Here is a 10,592-nt window from a genome sequence, read left to right as displayed (position 1 = left end):
GTGGATGTTGTGATGGTGGTGGATGTTGGTGGTGGTGGATGTTGTGGTGGTGGTGGATGTTGGTGGATGTGGTGGTGGTGGTGGATGTGGTGGTGGTGGAGGATGTAGTGGTGGAGGATGTTGGTAGTGGTAGTGGATGTGGTGGTGGTGGTGGATGTTGGGGGTGGTGGAGGATGTAGTGGTGGTGGATGTTGGTGGTGGTGATGGATGTGGTCGTGGTGGATGTTGGTAGTGGTGGTGGATGTGGTGGTGGTGGATGTTGTGGTGGTGGTGGATGTTGGTGGTGGTGGTGGATGTGGTGGTGGTGGTGGATGTTGTGGTGGTGGTGGATGTTGGTGGTGGTGGTGGATGTGGTGGTGGTGGTGGATGTGGTGGTGGTGGTGGATGTTGTGGTGGTGGTGGATGTTGGTGATGGTGGTGGATGTGGTGGTGGTGGTGGATGTGGTGGTGGTGGTGGATGTTGTGGTGGTGGATGTTGGTAGTGGTAGATGAGGTGGTAGATGTTGGTAGTGGTGGTGGATGTGGTGGTGGTGGATGTTGGTAGTGGTGATAGATGTGGTCGTGGTGGATGTTGGTGGTGGTGGTGGTGGTGGATGTGGTGGTGGTGGTGGATGTGGTGGTGGTGGTGGATGTTGTGGTGGTGGTGGATGTGGTGGTGGTGGTGGATGTGGTGGTGGTGGTGGATGTTGTGGTGGTGGTGGATGTTGGTGATGGTGGTGGATGTGGTGGTGGTGGTGGATGTGGTGGTGGTGGTGGATGTTGTGATGGTGGATGTTGGTAGTGGTGGATGAGGTGGTGGATGTTGGTAATGGTGGTGGATGTGGTGGTGGTGGATGTTGTTGTTGGTGGTGGTATTGGTGGATGTGGTGGTGGTGGATGTTGGTGGATGTTGGTGGTGGTGGGGGATGTGGTGGTGGTGGATGTTGGTAGTGGTGGATGCGGTGGTGGTGGATGTTGGTGGATGTGGTGGTGATTGTGGTGGTGGATGTGGTGGTGGTGGATGTGGTGGTGGTGGATGCGGTGGTGGATGTATTGGTGGTGGTGGATGTTGTGGTGGTGGATGTGGTGGCGCTCTCGGCGGTGGTGTGTTTATTATCATTGATGATAGTGTTGGTGAAGTTATCATTACCGTTCCTGTTCTTGTCGACTCCTGCTGGTGGTCAGGCAGAACAAACGACCCAAGAGAAGCAGCAAAATATTTCAGAAGGAAGGCAGAGAGGGCGGCCGCTCGCTTCACTGAGCCAAAAGAGGAAGACCTTCATAAATAACTATCTTTGTGTCGGTCCATGTCTTAGGAATTTTCCTCCTTCCTCGACAACTTTTTTTTACTGTTTATAATTCCCCCTTTTTCGTTGTCTTTTCTAGATTTACATTTTTGGCACATAACAACAGTAACTTCTCTGAAATGATAATTAGAGGTTTTGTTTTTCTGTCTTTCGTTGTCAAAATCTCTATAATCAATCTCACTTTACCATTGTGAAAAGTGGTTTGGTATAAGATCATTGTGGAAGATATTTTACTATAGATTGTTTTTTTACTTGCCGTGTCTGTGCATAAGCGCGCGCGTGTGTGTGTATGTCTGTGTACTGTTAGGAAATACAATTTCTTCCATTCATTAGTCATATATTGTGTAATATAATGTCAGTATCATGGTATGTCCAAAAAACGATATTGATTCAGATATCATGTAGATATCAGGCTTGAACCAGCCACGGTCTTCCAAATACGTTTATTGACCAAGTAATATGATTTATCTTTTTGAAGTTTATGACTAACGATAATGTTAGAAAATTATACCCACGGCATAGTTGCCACTGGAATTTACAGTGATTATATGATAATACTAACCACACACACACACACACACACACACACACACACACACACACACACACACACACACACACACACACACACACACACACACACACACACACACACACACAACAGGAACAACGAAGGGAAGGACAAGAAAACACACGAATATGCCGAAGGCCTTTTCGCTAATGCTTCGTCAGGGCATACATGACAAGAGGTACATGGAGGAGTATTTATGCAAATGCTAATTGGTGCGTTTCCTTGTCCTTCGTTGTTCCTGTTGCAATCTGTTCCTCATGAATTCCACACACACACACACACACACACACACGAGAGAGAGAGAGAGAGAGACAGAGACAGACAGACAGAGAGAGAGAGAGAGACATAGACTAACAGACAGACAGAGAGAGAGAGAGACATAGACAGACAGACAGAGAGAGAGACATAGACAAACAGACAAACAGAGACAGACAGAGAGAGAGAGAGAGAGAGAGAGAGACAGACAGACAGAGATTCCAGAGACACAGACACAGACACAGAGATTCAGACACACCTCTCTCCCCACCAGGTATAGCGTCGTCGATGAGAGCCAGCCACCGCCGAGGGGGAGACATGGCCGTCCTCAAGTACCAGGGCTCGATCGCGCCCCTGGAGAAGGAGCTCAAGTCTTTCTTCCACCGAGAAAACCTCCGCAATGTGATCGTGATGTGTTCGGCGCCCAACACCGTGGATGTTTTCAGACAGGTTGGGATTCTGCGGGATAATGATGCGTCTCTTGGGATTGGTTGGTGGTTGATTGGCTGGTTGATTAGTTGATTAGTTGATTGGCTGGTTGATTAGTTGATTAGTTGATTGGCTGGTTGATTAGTTGATTGGCTGGTTGATTAGTTGATTGGATGGTTGATTAGTTGATTGGCTGGTTGATTAGTTGATTGGATGGTTGATTAGTTGATTGGATGGTTGATTAGTTGATTGGCTGGTTGATTAGTTGATTGGCTGGTTGATTAGTTGATTGGATGGTTGATTAGTTGATTGGATGGTTGATTAGTTGATTGGATGGTTGATTAGTTGATTGGCTGGTTGATTAGTTGATTGGCTGGTTGATTAGTTGATTGCCTGGTTGATTAGTTGATTGGCTGGTTGATTAGTTGATTGGCTGGTTGATTAGTTGATTGGCTGGTTGATTAGTTGATTGGCTGGTTGATTAGTTGATTGGCTGGTTGATTAGTTGATTGGATGGTTGATTAGTTGATTGGATGGTTGATTAGTTGATTGGATGGTTGATTAGTTGATTGGCTGGTTGATTAGTTGATTGGTTGATTAGTTGATTGGCTGGTTGATTAGTTGATTGGCTGGTTGATTAGTTGATTGGCTGGTTGATTAGTTGATTGGATGGTTGATTAGTTGATTGGCTGGTTGATTAGTTGATTGGATGGTTGATTAGTTGATTGGCTGGTTGATTAGTTGATTGGCTGGTTGATTAGTTGATTGGATGGTTGATTAGTTGATTGGATGGTTGATTAGTTGATTAGCTGGTTGATTAGTTGATTGGCTGGTTGATTAGTTGATTGGCTGGTTGATTAGTTGATTGGCTGGTTGATTAGTTGATTGGATGGTTAATTAGTTGATTGGCTGGTTGATTAGTTGATTGGCTGGTTGATTAGTTGATTGCCTGGTTGATTAGTTGATTGCCTGGTTGATTAGTTGATTGGCTGGTTGATTAGTTGATTGGATGGTTGATTAGTTGATTGGATGGTTGATTAGTTGATTGGCTGGTTGATTAGTTGATTGGATGGTTGATTAGTTGATTGGCTGGTTGATTAGTCGATTGGCTCGTTGATTAGTTGATTGGATGGTTGATTAGATAATTGGCTGGTTGATTAGTTGATTGGCTGGTTGATTAGTTGATTGGATGGTTGATTAGTTGATTGGATGGTTGATTAGTTGATTGGCTGGTTGATTAGTTTATTGGATGGTTGATTAGTTGATTGGCTGGTTGATTAGTTGATTGCCTGGTTGATTAGTTGATTGGCTGGTTAATTAGTTGATTGGCTGGTTGATTAGTTGATTGGATGGTTGATTAGTTGATTGGCTGGTTGATTAGTTGATTGGATGGTTGATTAGTTGGTTGGCTGGTTAATTAGTTGATTGGTTAATTAGTTGATTGGTTAATTAGTTGATTGGCTAGTTGATTAGTTGATTGGCTGGTTAATTAGTTGGTTGGCTGGTTAATTAGTTGATTGGTTAATTAGTTGATTGGCTGGTTAATTAGTTGATTGGTTAATTAGTTGATTGGCTGGTTGATTAGTTGATTGGCTGGTTGATTAGTTGATTGGATGGTTGATTAGTTGATTGGATGGTTGATTAGTTGATTGGCTGGTTGATTAGTTGATTGGCTGGTTAATTAGTTGATTGGCTGGTTGATTAGTTGATTGGATGGTTGATTAGTTGATTGGCTGGTTAATTAGTTGATTGGTTAATTAGTTGATTGGCTAGTTGATTAGTTGATTGGCTGGTTAATTAGTTGGTTGGCTGGTTAATTAGTTGATTGGTTAATTAGATGGTTGGCTGGTTGATTAGTTGATTGGTTGGTTAATCAGTTGATTGGCTGGTTGATTAGTTGATTGGTTAATTAGTTGGTTGGCTGGTTAATTAGTTGATTGGCTGGCTGATTAGTTGATTGGTTAATTAGTTGATTGGCTGGCTGATTAGTTGATTGGTTAATTAGTTGATTGGCTGGCTGATTAGTTGATTGGTTAATTAGTTGATTGGCTGGTTTATTAGTTGACTGGTTAATTAGTTGATTGGCTGGTTTATTAGTTGACTGGTTAATTAGTTGATTGGCTGGTTAATGACTTGATTGGCTGGTTGATTAGCTGATATGTTAATTAATTGATTGGTTGGTTGATTGCCTCCCAACACCGTGGATATCTTTAGTGTGTTGAGATTGGTTGAGTGGTAGGTCAGCTTGTTGAATGCGTGGCTGATTAGTGGGTTGCGATTGGTTGAGTGGCTGGCTGATTAATTGATTGGTCGTGTCCCAACACCGTCGATATCTTTAGTAAATAGATAGACGGATGATCGGTAAATACACGGATAGATGAATAAATATATGGAAGGATGAATAGATAGATGGATAGATAAACAGCAAAAAGACCTATCACATAGATATAAATGATAGGTAAATATATCGATGGATAGACAAACAGGTAGACAGACCAATGTCTTTCGCAATGATAAGGGAAAGACTGATTTAAATAACGCCCATCATCGTCGCACATATGAAACTGAATGCATATTTATAAAATAATAATAATTATTATAATAATAGATAGATAAAAATAAATAAAAAACGTGGAAATGAATCTTGAAATATTATCCTCATTAGTAAAATTCAGACTTTGCAATCACCTGTAGTTTTTTAAAACAAATATCGATCGATTATCAGTGTTTTATTCACGTAATTAAGCTTGGAATATATACGGGTTTGGGAAACTACTTTTTACAAATGTTTGATTTCTTGGATTTGATTTGTTTCCAGTAATTTTCAAGCAGAAGCTCAAGTGATTATCACTATTCAATCACTTTAATCAATCATTTAATCAAACATGGAAGGTATGTGACATATGGGACTTTACGCTTTTTTATTTAATATTTTTTTATTGTTTTGATTTGGGTATTTCCTGTAGCCATGAAACAGAAAATTATTGATTGTCCCTAATCAGTCACGTAATCAAACATGGGATATGACTAATCAAGAATACCTTTAATGATTATTATCTTAATTAATTACTTTCCTCTAACCATAAACCAGAAAACCGACTAATCATCACGAATCAAACGCCCAATCAAACATAGCATATAACTAATTAAGTATCACGTTACAAAAATATCTCAAAAATCCACCTCCAGGTATTTAAGCGGAAGATGGAATCCCCGACGATCTACTGGTGGCTGATCCTGGAGGATGACGTCACTCAGGAGGTTCTGGACAATATGAGGGAAGGGACACAGGTGAGGAGGACCTCGGTGGGGCTGGGTCCTTGGTTGTTGTTTGGCTTCTGTGGTTGTTATGATCTGGTGGAGGTTTGGTTGCTATGCTTTATTTTTCTTTCTTTCTTTCTTTCTTTCTCTCGCTTTCTTTCTGTTTCTCTTTCTCTTTCTCTTTCTCTTTATTTCTCTCTTTCTCTTTCTTTCTCTTTCTCTTTCTCTTTCTCTTTCTCTTTCTCTTTCTCTTTCTCTTTCTCTTTCTCTTTCTCTTTCTCTCTCTCTCTCTCTCTCTCTCTCTCTCTCTCTCTCTCTCTCTCTCTGAAGGTTTCAAACTCTTTTTTTTCAGATTTCGGTCGCCCTGAAGATGGATGAAGCAAAATACAAGCTAATGAGGTCATTTGTCAACAAGGATGACCAGCTCAAGTAAGTGGAAAATAAATAGGAATTTTTAGAGGGGCTACGGAATTATTTATACTTTTTAAAGTAGCTTTATTATTGTTGTTTCTAGCATGTATGTGTGGCAAAGAGATAAAAGAGACGAAGATTTCAATAATAAAAATCGTTTCAGTTCTTGCCGAAAGCAACTATATCTCAAACACGCATTCATGATTCATTCCCAACCTCCTTTTATCGCCTCCTCCTCCCGACGTAGGCTCCAGACCGTCGGCTCGTGGTGGTGGACGCCCTCCGAAGGCTCTCAACACTTCCTGAAGGAGCCGATCTACAAGGACCTCATGGACGTCTACAGCGACTTCGGCGGGAGGCTCATGAAGTCCTCCGTGGTGGACAACTGGCCCTTCTTCCGCGTGATGAAGGACAAGGCCTCGGGGGAAATCGTGTCTGACGCAGGCATCGACTTCCACCTCCTGAACACGATCGCGGCGAAGCTCAATTTCACGTAAGTAGACAGGACACTGCAGACGCACAGACACACAGACTGACATTCGCACCTATGTAGATAGAAAGGTAGATAAATTAATATACAAAATTATATATAAATAGATAGACTGATAGATATGTAGGTGAATATATGGACAGATGGATAGATAATATATAGATAGATCGATGAATAGATGGATAGATGGATAAACTCATCGATCGACAGAGATATGTGCTCAATCATTAAACAATATTATGTGAACGTACTCTGTCCTAAAAATGTGAACCATTAAAAGGCCGTTGAAATACATGATATAAAGAAATACAGGCAGTATATGACTGAGACAAGCTTATAAAATTCCTTAGATTTCATAAGAAGTCCTTACAGTTTTCAAGTTGTGTAAAGTACCATAAATTCGCAAATATCCAACCACACCCAGGCGTCTGATGACTTTTTAACCTTCAGGGCAGGTTAAAATGATACATGATACGAAGCGCTATTATATACTCTATATAATGCACAATTAAGGCACTGTGGGCAATTAGCTGTAATATTACGCCCATTAATTCATAAAGGGTCATTTTCAGAGTGCTGGCAGTCTGGTAACGTTGTCCCTATCCCAAGGCTCCACTACAATCTTCACCTACTGATTACAGGCCAATTGTATCTAAGGTTTTTGAACATTTGCTGGCCAAATGTCTTTCTGTATATTTGAGAGCGTTTCTTCCAGAGACTCAGTTTGGTTTTAGGAAGGGACTAGGCTGTTGGTATTGGTGGTAAAGTTTGAAGTATTTTAACTGAATTTATAACTGGTAAACATGTTCATGTTGATTCTAGCTTTTAGCCCTGTGTCTTCTGGGGTTCCTCAGAGTAGCGTTCTTGGTCCATTGCTCTTTATTTTATATACAAGCAGTATGTGGTCTGGCATCACTAATAACATGTCGGCATATGCTGATGATACTTCTCTCTATGCTGATATTCCTTCTCCAGCAGTCGGTCTAGAGCGCAGTTGCCACAGCATCAAAGTCTGCTGATTGAGGAAGTCTTAATCACTTCAGTGGATAATCTGAAGCTTTTTGGTGAAACTTTTGATACAAAGATTACATTTGAATGACAAAATTGAAATATGGACCAGGCAATTTTAACTAAATTTCATCATTCACAAGTGCAATAAGATCTATGAAGAAGACATTACTCATAGATGCTTTTTTTTTCTTTTATTCTGCCTCATTTTGATTCCATCGAATTTCTCCTGTCGAACATAAATTTGGATATTGGGCATGGTAGGAAATTGGGGGCTCTGAGTCTTCTGCAAGACTGTAACCGATAATTCACATCCCCTATACAAGTTTTTACCTAATCTGTATCAACCTGCAAGAATTACTAGAATGTCTATGACCCTCAATTCAATGCCATTTTGATGAAAGTTGATTGTCTACGTCTCAGTTTTCTAGATGCTTTTTAGTGCTATCAGAAATTGTAACGTGTGAGAGATCGGCTAATATGTTTTTCCTGCGCAAATAGCTGTGTCTTGACCTGCACTGACACCTTTTGTGGTATAAATCTCGAATTTTTCAGTGTGGCTCTGGATATGGCTTACCATAATAATAGAATATTAAAGATAATAAACTCTTTTGACAGATACCGACTCTTATTGGCCAAAGACGGACAGTGGGGTGGAGTCTTACCGGACGGGTCGATCACAGGAATGATTGGCATGGTGGCAAGGCACGAGGTTCATTTCGCTATCAATGAAATTACAATCACAGGTCAGCTAAGGTCCTTTCGTGAACCTGAGAGGAATCCGTGACCTTGAGCTTATGTCAGCATGAAGGACAGATAGATTTCCAAGACTTCATAACCTAACTTCAAATCTTAAGTCCCTTGAAAGAAATTGTAACATAAGATTCGATCATAATCACTATTGATAAGGTCACGTCATTAAAACTTTTTATCGTTATTATTCTGTGTTGAAGACTCGAAGGCATGTTACTTCATCCTAATTCCTTGAAAATTTCGAAACTCCCCAAATTTGTCACATCACCCTTATTCTTTCGTTCTGACTCTTAATGATGTCTTCCCAACATGAAAATTGCCTCCTTTTCCAATCGTTCTTGTTCCAGGACCGCGTGAGGTGGTGGTCGACTTCACTCTGCCTTACTTCCTGGAATCAACGACTATCGTGTCCCCGGCGCCGGCGGAGAAGAACAGGGCCTTCGCTGTGTTCTCGCCTTTTACTGCTGAGGTGAGCCACGGCGCTCATGTTTTCGCTTCTTGTTCTGTGGCTGATAACTTCACTTAAAAATTATTGAATTTTCATTTATGCTGCACCCCTTATCCATGGTCCTTCACTCGCCCATGCTCCTTCCCCTTTACCCATCCACCTCCCTCCCTTTCACCCTTCCCCCTTACCTTTACCCCACCAAGCCTCCATCCCTCACCCCACCCCACCCGCCCTCCTTCCTTCACCCCACCCCACCCACCTTCCTTCTCTCACCCCACCCCATCCACCCTCCCTCCTAACGCCCCCAATTCTCCCTCCAGGTATGGGGCCTCCTCTCCCTAGCAACCCTCCTGGTGGGTCCCATCCTCTGGCTCATCAGTGTGGCCAAGGAAGAGCTCGTTCTCAAGGGGATATGGCAGGCCGACTCCCTCTCGAACTATTCCTTCAACATGTACCGCTCGATGGTCGTGCAGGGAAACAAGGCGGAGATGGAGCAATGGTCGCATCGCTTCGTCCTGTTCACGTGGTTCTTCTTCTGCTTTGTGGTCTATGGTTAGTTTTGGGCGGTTGGGAAGGGGCGGATGTTGGGGTTGGGAGGGGCTATAGGGGTTAGGAGGGAGGTATGGAGTGAGAAAGAGTAAGAATAAGACCAAAAATAATGATGAGAAGAAAATTTGGAGAAAAAAAAAAATCATAACAATCACCGTTATTACTACTACAAACAATAAAAAACAAGAAAACCGAAAATCCAACGGAAATAACGGTCATCCATACGAACGTCCCTTTGTTCCAGCTCTCTACGCGGGAACACTCACGGCCGTTTTGGCGGTTCCAACCTTCGAGAAGCCGATAGACTCCTTGTGGGATTTGCTCGGGGCGATCGAGAATGACGGCTACAAGGCGACTGTGGTTTACCAGACGAGTAACGAGTTTATCTTCAAGGTAGGCTGTTGCTGCTTTTGTTGCTTCGAAGGGCAGGAGCGTTGGGGGGGGGGGCTGAAGGGAAGGGCGGATTGGTTGTTTCTCAATTTTCTTTTTTTTTTGTCGAGGACTTTCATGACCATTTTCGTTCTCAGTGTCTCTTTCTATTTATATTTTTGTATCTATTTCTCTTTATCTTATCTATCATTTTCTCTCTCTCTCTCTCTTTATCTCTCTCTCTAACACTCTCTCTCTCTCTCTCTCTCTCTCTCTCTCTCTCTCTCTCTCTCTCTCTCTCTCTCTCTCTCTCTCTCTCTCTCTCTCTCTCTCTCTCTCTCTTTCTCTGTCTCTCTCTCTCTCTCTCTCTTTCTCTCTCTGTATGCCTCTCTCTCTCTCTCTCTCTCTCTCTCTCTCTCTCTCTCTCTCTATATATATATATATATATATATATATATATATATATATATATATATATATATATATATATATACACACACACACACAAATAAGAAAAAAATGAAATAAAAACAAAACAAAAACAAAAACACTCAAAGGCAACCGCCCTTTTAAGACTACCATGCTCCTACAGGAAGCTACAAGTGGAATCTACAAGCAGATCTGGGACGTCTTCGATCCCTCCGTCGGCTACGTCTACACTTGGGACGAAGGAGTTGAGAAGGTCTGTGGCAGATATGTAAACAAAAATTCAAAGCAGTTTACAGAGACATACAAATAGCTTCAAAACATGTTATCTCTTAT

General features: G+C 41.8%; 1 protein-coding gene across 1 annotated transcript in view; it reads left to right on the top strand.

Annotated features, from left to right (window-relative positions):
* Positions 1-710: 710 nt before the first annotated feature.
* The window catches only part of LOC113830550 (probable glutamate receptor), an 11,403-nt gene continuing 1,521 nt past the window's right edge, over positions 711-10,592 (top strand). Inside the window, exons 1-10 of the mRNA XM_070119964.1 lie at positions 711-777; positions 2,387-2,562; positions 5,731-5,832; positions 6,173-6,231; positions 6,377-6,706; positions 8,330-8,457; positions 8,812-8,933; positions 9,233-9,464; positions 9,706-9,854; positions 10,423-10,512. Coding sequence (XP_069976065.1) covers positions 711-777; positions 2,387-2,562; positions 5,731-5,832; positions 6,173-6,231; positions 6,377-6,706; positions 8,330-8,457; positions 8,812-8,933; positions 9,233-9,464; positions 9,706-9,854; positions 10,423-10,512 — 1,455 coding nt within the window. The remainder of the gene's footprint in view (positions 778-2,386; positions 2,563-5,730; positions 5,833-6,172; positions 6,232-6,376; positions 6,707-8,329; positions 8,458-8,811; positions 8,934-9,232; positions 9,465-9,705; positions 9,855-10,422; positions 10,513-10,592) is intronic.

This window comes from Penaeus vannamei, unplaced genomic scaffold (genome assembly GCF_042767895.1).
Source record: "Penaeus vannamei isolate JL-2024 unplaced genomic scaffold, ASM4276789v1 unanchor930, whole genome shotgun sequence".
Taxonomy (NCBI): Eukaryota; Metazoa; Arthropoda; class Malacostraca; order Decapoda; family Penaeidae; genus Penaeus; species Penaeus vannamei.
Note: the sequence above shows the minus strand (reverse complement) of the source record. Positions and strands in the feature narration are given on the sequence as shown.